The sequence below is a fragment of the Antedon mediterranea genome, chromosome 3 (genome assembly GCF_964355755.1).
Source record: "Antedon mediterranea chromosome 3, ecAntMedi1.1, whole genome shotgun sequence".
Taxonomy (NCBI): domain Eukaryota; kingdom Metazoa; phylum Echinodermata; class Crinoidea; order Comatulida; family Antedonidae; genus Antedon; species Antedon mediterranea.
The window spans coordinates 23,542,550-23,561,705 of NC_092672.1; the positions used below are offsets into that span (position 1 = coordinate 23,542,550).

The 19,156-nt window shown below is 31.8% G+C and overlaps 2 protein-coding genes across 2 annotated transcripts in view; one reads left to right on the forward strand and one right to left on the reverse strand.

Moving 5' to 3' along the window:
- LOC140044173 (uncharacterized) overlaps positions 1 to 19,156 on the forward strand; it is a 352,654-nt gene that overhangs the window by 180,915 nt on the left and 152,583 nt on the right. The window lies entirely within an intron of this gene.
- LOC140045056 (unconventional myosin-XIX-like) lies at positions 8,511 to 18,520 on the reverse strand. The gene is made up of 14 exons (XM_072089787.1): positions 18,108 to 18,520; positions 17,200 to 17,339; positions 16,618 to 16,731; positions 16,207 to 16,265; positions 15,991 to 16,064; positions 15,107 to 15,176; positions 14,840 to 14,942; positions 14,029 to 14,226; positions 13,247 to 13,334; positions 11,566 to 11,752; positions 10,905 to 11,094; positions 10,436 to 10,546; positions 9,566 to 9,742; positions 8,511 to 8,660 (listed from the first exon to the last, which is right to left on the reverse strand). The coding sequence occupies exons 2-14, from the start codon at positions 17,227 to 17,229 to the stop codon at positions 8,541 to 8,543; spliced, it is 1,521 nt and encodes a 506-aa protein (XP_071945888.1). The 5' UTR covers positions 17,230 to 17,339; positions 18,108 to 18,520; the 3' UTR covers positions 8,511 to 8,540.

The following is a 19,156-nucleotide window of genomic DNA, read 5'->3' on the forward strand; positions in this document are numbered from 1 at the left end:
ATGATTTAGCTTATAAAAAATAAAAAACAGTAAATCAAATAAAAACCCATTTAATTTCAGACAATGGGCTCCCAGTTTACTACTTTTTTTAAAATTTTATTAGGTTAAATAATTTTTCGTTTCCATCAATTTTTTTGTCAAAGTGAATCTAGTGTAACATTTGAAAAAAACAAAATGATTTGATCTTTAACATTTTATCTACAGAAGAAAGCACAGATAAAATGTTATTTTAAAGCTTTAAGGCCACATTTATATTTGTACCTAATACATTCTTATTCAAAATACTCAAGTTTAGGATATAAAATAATTGTATATATTGTATTAATTGACCTTTGACCTAGACTCCAAAGGCAAAATTAAATTAGTTATTCTGAATTTTAAGAATAATGTGTGTATGTGTTTAAAACATTCTTTACAAAAACTTAGTGGTTAAAGAGAAAATTAGAGAAAACTTAGTGGATAAAGAGATAATTAGGGAAAAGTTTTCAAATGGCAGCCATTTTGAATTTATGGAAAACAAGTAATTACTAATACACAACCCAGGGTATAGATACTAATATCTATATAGGCCTATATTAAAACAAGTAATTACTAATACACAACCCAGGGTATAGATACTAATATCTATATAGGCCTATATTAAAACAAGTAATTACTAATACACAACCCAAGCTAGATACTAATATCTATATAGGCCTATATTAACACAAGTAATTACTAATACACAACCCAGGGTATAGATACTAATATCTATATAGCCCTATATTAAAACAAGTAATTACTAATACACAACCCAGGGTATAGATACTAATATCTATATAGGCCTATATTAAAACAAGTAATTACTAATACACAACCCAGGGTATAGATACTAATATCTATATAGGCCTATATTAACACAAGTAATTACTAATACACAACCCAGGGTATAGATACTAATATCTATATAGGCCTATATTAACACAAGTAATTACTAATACACAACCCAGGGTAGATACTAATATCTATATAGGCCTATATTAAAACAAGTAATTACTAATACACAACCCAGGGTATAGATACTAATATCTATATAGGCCTATATTAAAACAAGTAATTACTAATACACAACCCAGGGTATAGATACTAATATCTATATAGGCCTATATTAACACAAGTTATTACTAATACACAACCCAGGGTATAGATACTAATATCTATATAGGCCTATATTAACACAAGTAATTACTAATACACAACCCAGGGTATAGATACTAATATCTATATAGGCCTATATTAAAACAAGTAATTACTAATACACAACCCAGGGTATAGATACTAATATCTATATAGGCCTATATTAACACAAGTAATTACTAATACACAACCCAGGGTATAGATACTAATATCTATATAGGCCTATATTAAAACAAGTAATTACTAATACACAACCCAGGGTATAGATACTAATATCTATATAGGCCTATATTAACAGCAACAAAAAACATTTTGGACTGAAAAAGCTATACAACCTATTTCTATATTACAAATAACATGAGAAAATGCAAATTTCAACCATTTATCTAGAAACACTACACAGAAATTACATGATGCCCCACGATAATTGTAATGGAAATAGCAAGAGCAACATTTCAACCAACCATGCCTGCACCCTGGTTGCCTTTAAAGCGTTACCATCGGAGTTATAGCTCTTTCTGAAAACACCCATAAGAAAAATAATGGTATCTCCTAAAATCAATAATTGATTTACGTAAATTTTGGTCTTAAATTGGTACAAAAAGATTTCACAAAAACAATTCACAAATTCTGTGCCATATCTAAATAAGGACAAAATTCACATGCCAAAATCACACCTTTTACCATGGCAACCATTAATTGTTTTTCAAAAATATTTCAGTTTTGTTATATTTACCTAAAATGTGAATAATTAACAAAGTATGAAGAAAATTCATTTTTTGGCATTTGGCCACATTATGTTGATATTTGTAGTCAACCGCTCTTAACTCTTAAGACTTAGAAGATGTGCTTACATCCTAAAAAATGCACTCTTGTAGACGTCGTTTTAGATTTGACCAACAATTCTCCAATCAAATGACAAGAATTCGAGTAACTGACCGGCACACAAAAAATTTCTATTGTTTCGGGACTGAAAGAAACCGAATGCAACTTTAAATCATGTCACACATGCAGTAAGGGTGACCACGACCATATAAGCTTACCTTACAGACGGTTACAACGCACATACAGTATTATGACTTATTTCCAATAGAATGGTGTCGGGAACACACACAAAGTTTGAATCCCAAATGATCCTAAATGCATGGGACATAAAAATCACAAACTTAAATCATATTTCTGAGAATTATTTTTATTTACTGAAATTATATTGTTAGTTTTACATGATTTGTTTATAATACAATTTAAAATTTGGATAATTTCATATTCATTGACATGAAACTTACTCATGCGTGAAAACCAAATCAAAGCTGAAAGAGCTCCACAAAGACCCTGAATTCTAACAGTGTAATGGATGTTAAGTTTTTATTGTACAACAATTGTATTATTGTTTGTATTGTGAATACAAATTGCTACGACAGCACACGCATGTAAAAATGGAATTTAGTCAATATTCATTATTCTTTCAACATATACAGTAGACAATTTGCGGCATTTGAAACAACCTTGATAGGCCTACTGGTGGTAGTTCCTGGATTAACATACTTAATCCTGACATAAACTGTATTATAGCCTAACTGGACCATGATACAGCAAACCAAGTAACACAATACCAAAAGCTATATCAATGGCAGGAGTTGTTGTAACTTGCACAAACTTGTTATTGATGGTAGTAGTTCCTTGATTTACAGGCTCCCCTTCAACACGTCTACCATTTTGGTGCTCACTAACTATTGGTTTATGTGTAGCACATTGTTCATCTGAGCTCTTCTTTTGAGATATTTCATCCCCATCTTTCTTTTGTTCAATGTTTACTATGCCTATTGTATTTCCTTCACTTTTACCACTATTACAGTTCAGGTTACTATTTTCATGAAATTGTATTCTAGAATTGTTATTTACATTTTCTGGTTCTTCAATTTCATTGATGCTCTTATCGGTAAACTTATCTCTCTTGTCTTGATCTTCAACTTCTTTACTGGTAAACTTATCTCTCTTGTCTTGATCTTCAACTTCTTTACTGGTAAACTTATCTCTCTTGTCTTGATCTTCAACTTCTTTACTGGTAAACTTATCTCTCTTGTCTTGATCTTCAATTCCTTTACTGGTAAACTTATCTCTTTTGTCTTGATCTTCAACTTCTTTGGTGCCATTGCTTGAACTAATCACCGACAGGTTACTGTCATGAGGTTCATTATCCAATGATACTGCTGACAGTATACCTTCTGTTAATATGCTATTGTTTTGTTGCGATTGTTCATCATTGCATTCTTGCACATCAGAATCAGCAAACTGGTAAAAATAAATATTAAATTGTATCAAGAAAAATATTAGATTAAAAATCATAAACTGAATGTTTATGATTTGAATACGGAGAATATTTCATGAAAATTAACTGATTGACCATTTAATGAGGCGGAACCAAGCACAGGCAATCTCTCAGTAAATGAAATATACTCTATTCAACATTATTAGTTTCATAACACAGTACATATGATGATGTGTTAATTTAACATCATTAAAGTAAGTACATGTAAATGAGGATGTGTTAGTGATGAAGGAACATACTTCACATTGTAAAGTTTGTTGGTGCAGCGAAGATTGAAAATTGCGAGTTTTAAGTAAAAGCCTACCTCGTCAGAATTCAATTCATTTAATTGTTCATCTAACTTGCGTTGGTGTAAACGAATTGAATATCCAATCATAGCATACTGTATGACACGTGCTGCCTCATGTCGTCTCTTTACATCTTCTCTTACCTTCCAGGCTCTAAAACCTACAACATATCAATTCTAATTAGTGACAATTAGTGGCTTGGTTTGGTAACAGCATGATGCCTGCAAGATATTTGTCAAAACACTATTACAATCAATACCTGCTTGAATGATGACCACAGCTGCCTCTTGTTTACTTTTGGTTGCCAGGATCTTTCTCCACCACATCTGTATTACACCAGCACTTAAATTGAATTCCTTCAATCTTGCAACTTCAAGTTTATCCAACTAAATGAAAAATAACGGAATATAATAAATATACAATGATGCAGATTCTTACTTACTTTTTTACAAGCTAAAAGTATTATAATTTGATGCTACAACTTTTTCATAATGTTATAAGATAGGAATCTTATTGATTTTCAATGATTTACACACATTTAACTGGGTAATAATTTTTAATAAAATGGTATTTTTTAAATTGTGTCAAATTAATTGTTCTTTTGATTTATATTTATATACTTTTTTAAAAAGAAAAATGCCTCAATTTTACATAATTATTTAGTTAATTTTGGTGAATTTCCTATCTTATTATTAAGTTATACGACAAAAATATTCCTGTAGCACTACTTTTAAAAATAAAGGTTTATTTCACAACACTCATTCAGCTCTACTCCACAGGTTTATATTATACAGATATTGCCTGCTTAGAGGTGAAATTCAACAATCGACATTCCTGAGGGAATGATATTTTTCTCGAAGAACTATATATTACATCTGTTATATTAAAATATGTAGCAGTGTAAGTAGACTTGGCTGGGTCGGCAAGCCTAGTTCACCTTACCTTGGCGAAAAATGACCGTATAAAGTAAAATAATTGCTAATGATTCCTTTGCCATAAAATATTCACTTAAATTCTACTGCAAATATAAAATAATTAAATTATTATTAAACTACTTTTAAGTACCTGTTCCTCTCTTCGGAATATCTTTGTTTTTCCAAACAAAAAGCTTTTCATTTTATTTTCTTTGTCTGCTTCAGCTAAAACCAGATTCGTAATAACAGCACATTTACTTTTTGTATCCAAATCTTTTACATCTTCTGAGTTTGACCTTATTAATAATTCATACCTCTTAAGAAAATCACTGTACAACATTCTATAAGAAAATTGTCATTATCGTTGAGAATCAAGTATAACAAACAACACACTGGCAAGTATGTTAGTAGGTGTTCAACATGTACAGTATGCACAGGGATATATATAGTATATATTATAAACAACACACTGGCAAGTATGTTAGTAGGTGTTCAACATGTACAGTATGCACAGGGATATATATAGTATATATTATAAACAACACACTGGCAAGTATGTTAGTAGGTGTTTAACATGTACAGTATGTACAGGGATATATATAGTATATATTATAAACAACACACAGGTAAGTATGTTAGTAGGTGTTCAACATGTACAGTATGCACAGGGATATATATAGTATATATTATAAACAACACACTGGCAAGTATGTTAGTAGGTGTTCAACATGTACAGTATGTACAGGGATATATATAGTATATATTATAAACAACACACTGGCAAGTATGTTAGTAGGTGTTCAACATGTACAGTATGTACAGGGATATATATAGTATATATTATAAACATCACAGGCACAGAATAAATTCTATATCGCCCGGTGATATACTGAAATTCAATTAATTAATTTGAAACGATGAAGATGAGGAAATCTGTGAGAATGAGAAAAAGTCGCCTCCATCAAGATTCAAACCCGGAACCTTCTGCTTGATGTCCTAACCATTAGACCACTGGGGCTTTCATGGTATTGTTCAAACTCGATTGGATCGTCGTGGTACGGCGGTATAGCACTAGTCCCTCAGTTGTACGCACACGCATCAGAGATCAAATTGATACGCCCTCATCTTTCAGTATATATATACATATATATATAAATCCAAAGGCAAATTACTGAACCAAATGACAATGCTGTGGGTATCAGTGGCTGGATCTCAATGGAGATACGAAAATAAAAAGCGAAAAGCTAAATCAAAACGATAAAGTAAACAGCCAGAAAAGTTAGCAGAGCTTTCGGGCAACACTAGCCCTTCATCAGTGCAATACCTATATATATATATATATATATATATATATTGTAAGTCCTAGAGCAAGCTGTTTAATTGGGATTTTAATAGTAAAAAATACAGTAAAATACAAATTACAACAAATAAGAAGGTTGTAACATGTTTAGTGCAACCTATAAAACAATACAACACAACCATTTTAGTTTTTGCTTAATTATTCAATATCGAAAACAAACAGGTGTAAGCTGACCTGGTAGGGAAGCCTGTTGCACTGATCTCAATTGTTTCAAGTTAACTTAACTAAACAAGGGTATCCACCAGTCATAGATGGGTACATTGTTAGTGCAAAAAGACACAAAACAACAGCTGTGAGCTGACCTGGTAGGGAAGCCTGTTGCACTGATCTGAATTGTTTCAAGTTAACTTAACTAAACAAGGGTATCAACCAGTCATAGATGGGTACATTGTTAGTATAAAAAGAACACAAAACAATAGCTGTAAGCTGACCTGGTAGGGAAGCCTGTTGCACTGATCTGAATTGTTTCAAGTGAACTTAACTAACAAGGGTATCAACCAGTCATAGATGGGTGCATTGTTAGTATAAAAAGAACACAAAAACAACAGCTGTAAGCTGACCTGGTAGGGAAGTCTGTTGCACTGATCTGAATTGTTTTAAAGTGAACTTAACTAACAAGGGTATCAACCAGTCATAGATGGGTACATTGTTAGTGTAAAAAGAACACAAAACAATAGCTGTAAGCTAACCTGGTAGGGAAACCTGTTGCACTGATCTGAATTGTTTGAAGTGAACTTAACTAACAAGGGTATCAACCAGTCATAGATGGGTACATTGTTAGTATAAAAAGAACACAAAACAATAGCTGTAAGCTGACCTGGTAGGGAAGCCTGTTGCACTGATCTGAATTGTTTGAAGTGAACTTAACTAACAAGGGTATCAACCAGTCATAGATGGGTGCATTGTTAGTTTAAAGAGAACACAAACAATAGCTGTAAGCTGACCTGGTAGGGAAGCCTGTTGCACTGATCTCAATTGTTTCAAGAACACCGCAAGCACGTAGTTGATTTATAACATGAACGTTATCAAAGCTGTCTGGTTGACACTCAAGACTTGGTTTGATACAGCGGATGTAGTGAGGTGTTGTTTCATGTAAAGTAGCCATAAGACTGTCCAATGAATTCTAAGATATAAGATACAATTGTTAGATTGTTACCCCGAAGATTACATGTAAAAACTAAATGGTATCAACCAAAATAAGTATAAGTAAATACAAAATGGAGGAAATATGTCTGATAATCAAAAAATAAAATATCTTGCATATATTATTAGTTACATTTTCAACAGAAGTAAAAAAAAAAGTTGGGAAGAAATAATTTGAGTGATCCTGCAGATGTTTATTTGATTTATTTCAGCGTCATAAAAAACAATTTACAGATAAATTACAATTAATATAATATACAGGAAACAAAATATGAAACATCAACAATATACAAAAACAGGGATGCCGAGGATAACCCATAAAAGTCCTTGTTTCCCTGTTTTCTCCTTTTTTCAAGAAAAAGCAAAAACAACAACAAAGCAAAAAAACCTGTCTAAATTCTAAAGCAAGAGCTCAGTCTTGAAGCTATTTTTCCATACTAAATTCATCAAGAGTCTAAGTTTTGAATGAGTTTCAACTTTCAGGATTCTGTACCTTAAATTTTGATACCACTGTAGAAGTAGTCTTTTTGCCTTTTGTTTTACTTGGACTCTGAAAAAAATTCATAAAATTAACATATTTTAGGTTAAACAGAACTATTGACATAACTGACAAGATGCAAAGACATTATAAATATCACACATTTATTCGGCATTGTTCTTTGTTTAAAAGTTTCATGATGTAACATTGATGAAGACAGAACTTAAAAAGCAATGGTATAGTGTTAGTACGGTGTTACTACAGTGTTAGTATGGTGTTAGTATGGTGTTACTACAGTGTTAGTATGGTGTTACTACAGTGTTAGTATGGTGTTACTACAGTGTTAGTATGGTGTTACTACATTGTTAGTATGGTGTTACTACATTGTTAGTATGGTGTTACTACATTGTTAGTATGGTGTTACTACATTGTTAGTATGGTGTTACTACATTAATGTTAGTATGGTGTTACTACATTGTTAGTATGGTGTTACTACATTGTTAGTATGGTGTTACTACAGTGTTAGTATGGTGTTACTACATTGTTAGTATGGTGTTACTACATTGTTAGTATGGTGTTACTACAGTGTTAGTATGGTGTTACTACATTGTTAGTATGGTGTTACTACATTGTTAGTATGGTGTTACTACATTGTTAGTATGGTGTTACTACAGTGTTAGTATGGTGTTACTACATTGTTAGTATGGTGTTACTACATTGTTAGTATGGTGTTACTACATTGTTAGTATGGTGTTACTACATTGTTAGTATGGTGTTACTACAGTGTTAGTTTGATGTTACTATGGTGTTACTACATTGTTAGTATGGTGTTAGTATAGTGTTACTATGGAGTTTAAAAACAAATGATAAGATCAATCACCTGTAAACTGGTAACATTAGCATCAACTAATTGTTGCACAAACTTCTTGCTGCTAATTTTAAGCAAATCTACAAGTTCTGCTGGAATACCATCCTAAAAACATCAAATGATACACAATAGATTAATTAGTAAATGAACATTCACCTGTGTACACTGCACATCAAATCTAATGAGCAAATATAATGTAATAGCAATAAGGTTTCCATTCAAAGTAAATATTATAGGGATACTCAGAAAAAAAGCCATGGTAATAGGGCAGGAGGGCAAGTTGGTAAATTGATTGTTCGTTAACTTGATGAAATTGTAATATTGGAGAGCATATGTGGTTAAATAGGTTGAAACACTCTTGTCGTTTTTCTAAATTGATTTGTGTTAGTGAACCAATTCTTATTTTGATATAAAAACAGAGAAATGTAATACTGTAAGATGAGCACGTACTCCAGACTGAAAAAAGATGGCAGCCGTAAATGTGTTCAAAAACATTATTTAACATAACAAATAATAATCTAATATAATACATTCACATATTCTTGTCAAAGCACAGTGAAGATTTATAAATCGCAATGGAATGAATAAATTCTAGGTAATCTAGCATTTTTGTATTTGAGGATCATATAGAATGCGTTCACGGTTATACGCTTAACACGCTGCATTGTGTATTGTTCTCACGCAGATAGGCTCAACACAGGCATATAGCAGTGCGTACTGCGTAGGGCATATCTGATTGGTCGATTGAAAGTCGCTATTTTGTTGGTTCCCTCTCCATAGAGAATCACCTTTTGAACTGCGATAACAGAGCATTACCTATAGCTACAAACAGCCATTCATACATTTTACTGTGGTATTTATTTTCAGTTATAAGATTATGAGAAATGAGTTTAAACGAAGCAGATGCACTATTCCATAATTGTAATGCTTTGAGAAACTATTTATGAACTTCTAACCCCCTTTTTTTGTGAATATACTGTAAAACTGGCTTTCAGTTGTAAGTATATTACCTTATTCTTTTCAATTAGACCATCCACTTGGTACGTAACTTTCTCTGCATAGTGATGCACAACAAAAGCTGGTGATGTCACTGATATATGTGCACGAGATAAGCTTGCACTGCTGATGGTGTCATAAATAAACTCACAAAATGAACTTGGATCTGAATGTCTGTTTAACTTGCATTGCTATAAACAAGATAAACTTGCAATTAGAAAGTAAATGACATAATAACATGATTGTGATCCTTAGATGGACAGTCTCCACTAAGCACAACAACTTGTAGTTTACAACTGGTTGTGGTGTTACTGTACTTTTGCACCTAACTCACTGGGCATAAGGTCACTCACCATCACTGATGTGCAGCAGGTGAATATTGGGGTTAAGCTTGAGGTGCAAAAGTACATCAGCAGCAGGTTTTCTAGTGTAAACTAGGCTCAAAAGTCCATTATTTATCTTCTTACAAACTACAGTTTATTTATTGATTTGGGCAATCAAGACAAACTATGGTTTTCAAGACAAACTATGCCTGTCGGGTAAAAGCCACTTTTTTTCAAAATGTAAAATTCAAAATAGGAAGGAGTTATTATTTTACGACATACTGTACTACGATTGAGAAAGGCGAATTCTTAATACAGCACTGGCACAACTCATCTTTTTGTTGTCATACATGCAGCATGGTTTCATGGTACAGCAGTTTATCTTTCAATAAAAAGTACAAACTACAGAATACAGGTTGTCTTTTTCAACCATTATTTTTCGTCTTGCGAAAAACTATGACTTACAAACTTATTGTTTGTATTTTAATCGAAAGACAAACTACGACACCCCAATATTCAACATCAAAAATGTTTTATTGTCAGTGGAATAGCAACACTTACTTGATTCATGAGAGCAAATATACTGATGTTGCCTTCAATAACATCAAGACATGTTTTATTGTCAGTAAAGTCTTCAAATTGCCATGGAATTCCCTCAGATTGACAGTCATCCTAAAATAATATAAAGATGACTATTTAATCAGCAGTATGATTATGTTTATAAAGGTTCATCATTATCACTATTAGATAAAAAAAGTGAAAGATAATTCTCATAAACTTTAATTATTATTGTTATCTTATTATCATTTTATATTGTATTATAATTATACTGTACTAGTATTTTGATATTAAGTTTTTACAAGATTTGTTTGATATCAACTAAAAGAAGTGCCATATTATTTTTCTCCATTTTTTTTAATGAATAAAAGAACTGTTGTTATTATCACTCTTATATGGTGCTAATAAAACACTGTTGCACCAACTGTATATTGGCATACTCTATATATAGAAAATAAGTTTGTTGGAATACCTGTTCTGCTTTGAGGAAGTTGTGCACAAAATGTTGCTGAAGTTTCTCATTTGCATAATTTATGCATAATTGCTCCAAACTGTTAAATGAAAAACTTTCAAATCCGTAGACATCGAGTAGACCAATGTAAGACTGGCAACTCCTGGCCATGGTACAGCCATTGATGAATCCAACGAGCCAATCAAAAACTCTGAAACATTAAAACATAATTTAGTCAGTCTTCAAAGCTAGTTTTTTTTGGTAAAACCAAAGTGGGGTTGAAAAAGTTTGCATGTAAACATTTTCTCCTGTTACATACTAACTATATGACAAAGAAAGAAATTAGGCAGAAAGAAGTCAGGCCATGACAGCAAGAGAGATTAGGCAGAATAAATATGAAATTAAATTGACTATGTTTCAGAGTTTGCATGGTTATTTTATTTTTGTGAATGTTTAAAGGTGTATGTACGATTTGTTGTGGGTAATCCACCTCAGTGCAGACCAGCATGCATATGGGGAAGCAAATAAAAGTTATTGGATATGTACAACATCTTCTGTGGGTTTGTTTTGAATGTATAACAGGTCAGTAAAAAGGCAAATACTGCACAACAAGATCATTTTCAAAAGAGTAAGTAGGTTTCTTTAACTACAAACAAATATAGCTTTAATGTTTGTAAAATACCTGGCATAGAGTAACTTTGCAAGACAATCTCTCCTTGTATGACATTCATCTTTTAAGCAAGGTTTCATAAAGACACTCTTTCTACGCTTGTGAGATGCAGTGATTTGTCGGAATGCAAGACATCTAGTTAAGGCATCAACATCAAGACCAAGTAACTGTGCAGCAGCATTAACAGATGTGTCAACTCCTGATGAAGCAACATCAATAGTACAACAATATGATATATTGAATAATTAGTAAATTAGAAAATCTCTCTTAGGCTGAAATATTTTATCAACATTTTTTGAAGATGGAGAAGAATATTAATAAGATTATTTAAGATTTTAAAATTATGTAATTATTAACGATATTATTTAAGATATTTTGTGACCAACCTACCATAACATTAAGGTATTCCTTATGTCCGTTTTTAGTTATTTCTCATATATTATATTATGGTAGAAATAAAAACAAATTAAAAAATACTAAAAAGATATATATACTGTTGATAGAATATTTTGAATCATAAGTAAACGTCAATTTATTATAAACATAATCTATTAAAACTTAAAAGGTTGCAACTACTTTAAGCTAAACTATAAATACTGTATGCAATCTTAAAGGTTGCAACTACTTTAAGCTAAACTATAAATACTGTATGCAATCTTAAAGGTCGCAACTACTTTAAGCTAAACTATAAATACTGTATGCAATCTTAAAGGTTGCAACTACTTTAAGCTAAACTATAAATACTGTATGCAATCTTAAAGGTTGCAACTACTTTAAGCTAAACTATAAATACTGTATGCAATCTTAAAGGTTGCAACTACTTTAAGCTGAACTATAAATACTGTATGCAATCTTAAAAGTCACAACTACTTTAAGCTAAACTATAAATACTGTATGCAATCTTAAAGGTTGCAACTACTTTAAGCTGAACTATAAATACTGTATGCAATCTTAAAGGTTGCAACTACTTTAAGCTGAACTATAAATACTGTATGCAATCTTAAACGTCGCAACTACTTTAAGCTAAACTATAAATACTGTATGCAATCTTAAAGGTTGCAACTACTTTAAGCTGAACTATAAATACTGTATGCAATCTTAAACGTCGCAACTACTTTAAGCTAAACTATAAATACTGTATGCAATCTTAAAGGTTGCAACTACTTTAAGCTGAACTATAAATACTGTATGCAATCTTAAAGGTTGCAACTACTTTAAGCTGAACTATAAATACTGTATGCAATCTTAAACGTCGCAACTACTTTAAGCTAAACTATAAATACTGTATGCAAACTTAAAGATCGCAACTACTTTAAGCTAAACTATAAATACTGTATGCAATCTTAAAGGTTGCAACTACTTTAAGCTAAACTATAAATACTGTATGCAATCTTAAAGGTCGCAACTACTTTAAGCTAAACTATAAATACTGTATGCAATCTTAAAGGTCGCAACTACTTTAAGCTAAACTATAAAAACTGTATGCAATCTTAAAGGTTGCAACTACTTTAAGCTAAACTATAAATACTTTATGCAATCTTAAAGGTCGCAACTACTTTAAGCTAAACTATAAATACTGTATGCAATCTTAAAGGTTGCAACTACTTTAAGCTAAACTATAAATACTGTATGCAATCTTTTTATTGGTATAATACAGAAAATAATTAAACAGCATAACCTTTATATCATTTACCTTGTTTTTCAGAATCAATTTCACATGGTCCAGTGACATCATCACTAATAAACTCTATATTTCCAAGATGAAGTATACCACTTAGAACCTACAAATAAACACATTTTCAAATTCAATTCAATAATTCAAAAAATACAATTATAAAACATTACTATTAGATTTATGTATAAAAAACATCAAAGTCTATTATCACTTATTTATATACTACCATTTGATTTACATTACCATAAATGTGCTGGATTAGTTCAACCAAGGCATCTAAACACGGTTCAGTTAGTTCACTGATGTTTACTGTCCTCATGTGCTGGATTAGTTCAACCAAGGCATCTAAACACATTGCTTTGGTTCAGTTAGTTCACTGATGTTTACTGTCCACATGTGCTGGATTAGTTCAACCAAGGCATCTAAACACATTGTTTTGGTTCAGTTACTAATAATATCACCACTAAGTTTAACCATGTTTTACCAATTAATTCACTCTTCCCTGGTAAAACAATGTTTGTTAAGTAACCAGTTCTAATTAAGTAAAAGTTTCTTACTTTAAATAATTCTTGTTGCTGTGACCGGCTAAGTCCAACATTACACATTGCTTACTAACTAATGAAGTAAAAGTTTCTTACTTTAAATAATTCTTGTTGCTTTGACCTGCTAAGTCCAACATTAGACATCGCTTACTAACTAATGAAGTAAAAGTTTCTTACTTTAAATAATTCTTGTTGCTGTGACCTGCTAAGTCCAACATTAGCAATTTCTTACTAACTAATTAAGTAAAAGTTTCTTACTTTAAATAATTCTTGTTGCTGTGACCTGCTAAGTCCAACATTACACATTGCTTGCTTTGTAACTATAAAATCTTGTTTATCCTTTTGATTACATGCATCTTCTGAACGGTTTAGTTTCACATAGTTTAAGTTGTCTGAACTCAATACATTTGGTAGTAACCAGTTCCTCATTTCCCTTTCATTTGCGCCAAACAGCATCTATGATAATTTGAAAGAAGAAATGTTAATGATATTATTAAAAAGACTAATAATGAGAATAATATAAACTAATAATATATTTCATGCTTTGATAACATTAGTAGTGTGAGTGCTTTTTTGCGCTATATTACAAAATATTACAAAGTGACAATTTTGTTTCAAGATGTTTAATATCAGTACCAGAAAGATCCTTTTCACATCTGCCTACATTGATCTCCAGACTTATTACATGTTTTCATATTTACTCACGAACCTTGTGAAATCACGGGAAAAGTATTGTCATTGTATAGTTGACGGTGCTATCATTAGTACAATCTCAAGTTTGTGAGAAAAAAAAAGTCACGCTTCGATACTTTCAAACAGGTGTACGGTCAGTTAAATACCAGGACAAAGCACAAATGCGCAGAACAAACAAAAAAACAGGCCCCTGTGAATATCAGTAGAATTTTAACAACCTGATTAAAACCAAAGGGTATATGTTTGCTATTAGCCTACTCACTTTAGAAACATGGCAACAGAAATATGCAAATGTATCACAGTTTCCAGCAGTTAAGTTAAACAGTTGGTTATCCGGTTTAAAGGTACACAAAAATGAAACATAACTAATACTAACTTGGTAAAAGATGTGAAAATTCCTGGCACCATCACATTGATAAACAACTCTAGTTTTCTCAAGAAGATATGTCTGAATAGAAGCACCAACAACATGATTTCCACTGAAAACAAAATTGTAAAGTTAAAATAAGAATTGCTCTTGTGTGTAATTTCATTCTTGCCTGCTATGACACACAAAATGGCATATGTAGAAACTCATAATGCATGGCCTGTATACAGTATGTTGGTTGAACATTGACAAATAAAAATAATGTATGAAACTTACCGACTGAATTGTAGCTGAATGTACTTTCCAAAGCGGCTACTATTGTGATTCCTGGTTGTGCTAGCATTGCCTAAGAAAATGAAATAATAGTTGTCTCACAGAGATGGAGTTGTATGGAGGTGTAGGGTACTGGGTGGCAAAAAATTATTACTGTATATATATATATATACTGGTGCAGGCCATCAAATATTGCCATCAATTCCAATTAATTCTACTAGTCTTAATGATACCAAATCTGCCAAAAATTAAATTTGAGCATAAAATCTCACCAAATTCATATTTAGAACATACTGTAAGTTCACCACTGCTGATCAACAGTTTTAGCCTATGTATTATATTAGGAGTTTAAAGGATTTTGGCACAATGACTGAAGGTTAAAGATATGCTAGAATTACAAAATGTAAAATCAGTACACAAACTGCTTTAAATTATCATTTTAAATTTCATTTTACATAAAGCGTAAATCAATTTTAGGTTAGGTGTAGCTTTATTTATTTATTTTTAAATCAGTATGATATTTATTGACTTTTATATTTCAGTTTTCTCAGGGAAGAGTTAAATTACAATTTAATTTAACTCTTCCCTGGTTTTCTTGTAATTTTAATGGTACACTATTATTATGCTCATTTTTATTTGGTTCTCATCTCTTTATCGACTGTTCTTATTCTATTTTTTTCTTTATCTGTTGATGATAATGATGATGAATATAGAATATTTTATAATATTGATATGATTTAAAAATGCTGATTTTGTATATTTAACAAAAATAAAGGTCTAACTTCTAGCGATCTTTCTTAGGACCATAACAGTACATAGATGTTTTTACATTTGAGAATGACATGTGTATCTTACTGTACTTTATTAAAGATAAACATAATAATTACCAAATGCTTCAAGAATAGGATTTGAGTCTAATATTCTACGTTCAATGCAATCTGCTGGTGATGGTGTAAAACCACTATGAACAAAAAAGACAACAAGTTATCACAAATAAGTAACAAAACAGAGACAAATCTATAATTATGATGAAATAAAAACTGTAATTTTACACACATGAGAGTGTTTAATGATATTAAATTAAATGTGTTTATTTTTATTACCCAGGGTTACATACTGCCACCATTGTCAGATATTTTAGTAAACATCTTGCATTCCATGTCTGTAATAAAACAATAATAAATAACAGAGAATAACAAACGTTTTTGTATTTTCACAAAAAATATTGACTAAACTGCATTTGTGAAAATGGGTTGCCAACATTCCCTCTTTGCACGTCTGGCAAGCATTTATGTGACATTCAATAAATGCTGATTTTGTAACAGTGTCCTTTGAAACAGTAAAAACAAATTATAGCACTCTCTATTACTTGTCCATGCTTTTAGCCTCTCTATTTTTATTTAAGTTTGGGCCTCTCCATTATTTCAAAATAAACAAGAAATGGTTTTAAAGGTAAAAAATTGACTCTGATTACATTGGTGAAAACAAACGTAAAACTGAAATTGTTGAATTACCTTTCCAGAACCACTTTCACCGCTGACAATTATTGACTGATTAATCTTGTCTAGTCTTCTAGTAAGATTACACAAAGCTGTTTCTGCAATTCCAAATACATGTGGTGGGTGTGCCTGAAAAAAAATAAAATAAAAAGATGTATATTCCCCAAAAAAACATGAAAATGAGGATTAATAAATCAAGCCATTTTGCTGTTTTAAAAAAGTTATTCATTTTAAAGAAATAAAAACAAACAAATATAGTGTTTTTACTTTAAAAAAAGACAAAATTAATGGTTAAATTTAACCAAATGTTAAAAAATTACAGTTTTTCAGGTAAATAATGTTTTTTTTCTTCAAATTTTTGGTCAAAGTGAATAACTACAGTATTATGTGACATAAAATAGCATATTCAGCAAAACAATTATCTTTTCAGAGGAGCTCTGCATATATCTCTAAGTTCTCACTTCTAAGTGCAACTGAGGACATATTAATATTTTTGCCCAATATTGAAGATAAAGTGAAGTCAAGATTTTAATAGTGATGTCACGAACATATAAATTTTCCTAAAAATCAATAGTATACTAGCGAATTATTGTTTACCTTTTGATCACTATGGTAACGATGAATCATATGAACATCAAAATGTCCAGTTTCTTTGAAAGGATTTAAAGTAACAAGGGTGTTGCCAGTCTGAGTGTGGTATCTACCAGCTAAGTAGCGCTCACGTAAACAGTTCAGCACTATGAACAGAAAACATTAGAAGTAACAAGTGTGTTGCCAGTCTGAGTGTGGTATCTACCAGCTAAGTACCGCTCATGTAAACAGTTCAGCACTATGAACAGAAAACATTTTGTTAAGTAACAAGTGTGTTGCCAGTCTGAGTGTGGTATCTACCAGCTAAGTACCGCTCATGTAAACAGTTCAGCACTATGAACAGAAAACATTTTGTTAAGTAACAAGTGTGTTGCCAGTCTGAGTGTGGTATCTACCAGCTAAGTACCGCTCATGTAAACAGTTCAGCACTATGAACAGAAAACATTTTGTTAAGTAACAAGTGTGTTGCCAGTCTGAGTGTGGTATCTACCAGCTAAGTACCGCTCACATAAACAGTTCAGCACTATGAACAGAAAACATTAGAAGTAACAAGTGTGTTGCCAGTCTAAGTGTGGTATCTACCAGCTAAGTACTGCTCAAGTGTGTTGCCAATATTTTGTCAAATTTTCTTCAAATTATTCGCTGTTCTACTCTAAAAATGTATTACTGAACTATAAATTTTATTTTAAAGTGAGTATTTAATTTGGAAAAATTTGAAGGAAAATGTTGGATTCATCCAAATTGTGGTCTTTGATCTCTAATTAGTTAGAGGGAGGCAACAGCTAATGGTAACAAATAGGTGATCATCTGGCTTTAAATTAGATTGAGCTTTTAATTAAAGGGGTCTTTAATAGAAGGAAGACCTGTATAGTACAACAACCATTGAAACATGTGTCTACTATTAATTCACTTACCAGCAGGTTCTGAGAGAGGATTAATCAAGACAAGATCATCTGTATTGATCCAATCTGTTTGAGTACACAGCACTGGATAGCCAGCATGACCACGTATCACAACCTCCTAGACAATGAAGTTACAAGCAATATTTAAAATACATTATATAGAATACTTAGTAGCAAGGTTGGGTTGTTGACATAGATGGTATGCTTCCCTCCCCTCCTTACCTCACAATTATATTTTGTGTCTATAATCTTGCCATCACTAAAACATGAATCAACACACGCTGGAACCCAAACCTCTTACCTGGCCATTAGATTTAGTGACTATAATCTTGCCATCACTAAAACATGAATCAACACATGCTGGAACCCAAACCTCTTACCTGGCCATTAGATTTAGTGACTATAATCTTGCCATCACTAAAACATGAATTAACACATGCTGGAACCCAAACCTCTTACCTGGCCATTCGATTTAGTGACTATAATTTTGCCATCACTAAAACATGAATTAACACACGCTGGAACCCAAACCTCTTACCTGGCCATTAGATTTAGTGACTATAATCTTGCCATCACTAAACATGAATTAACACACGCTGGAACCCAAACCTCTTACCTGGCCATTAGATTTAGTCACTATAATCTTGCCATCACTAAAACATGAATCAACACATGCTGGAACCCAAACCTCTTACCTGGCCATTAGATTTAGTGACTATAATCTTGCCATCACTAAAACATGAATTAACACATGCTGGAACCCAAACCTCTTACCTGGCCATTCGATTTAGTGACTATAATCTCGCCATCACTAAAACATGAATTAACACACGCTGGAACCCAAACCTCTTACCTGGCCATTAGATTTAGTGACTATAATCTTGCCATCACTAAACATGAATTAACACACGCTGGAACCCAAACCTCTTACCTGGCCATTAGATTTAGTCACTATAATCTTGCCATCACTAAAACATGAATCAACACACACTGGAACCCAAACCTCTTACCTGGCCATTAGATTTAGTGACTGTAATCTTGCCATCACTAAAACATGAATT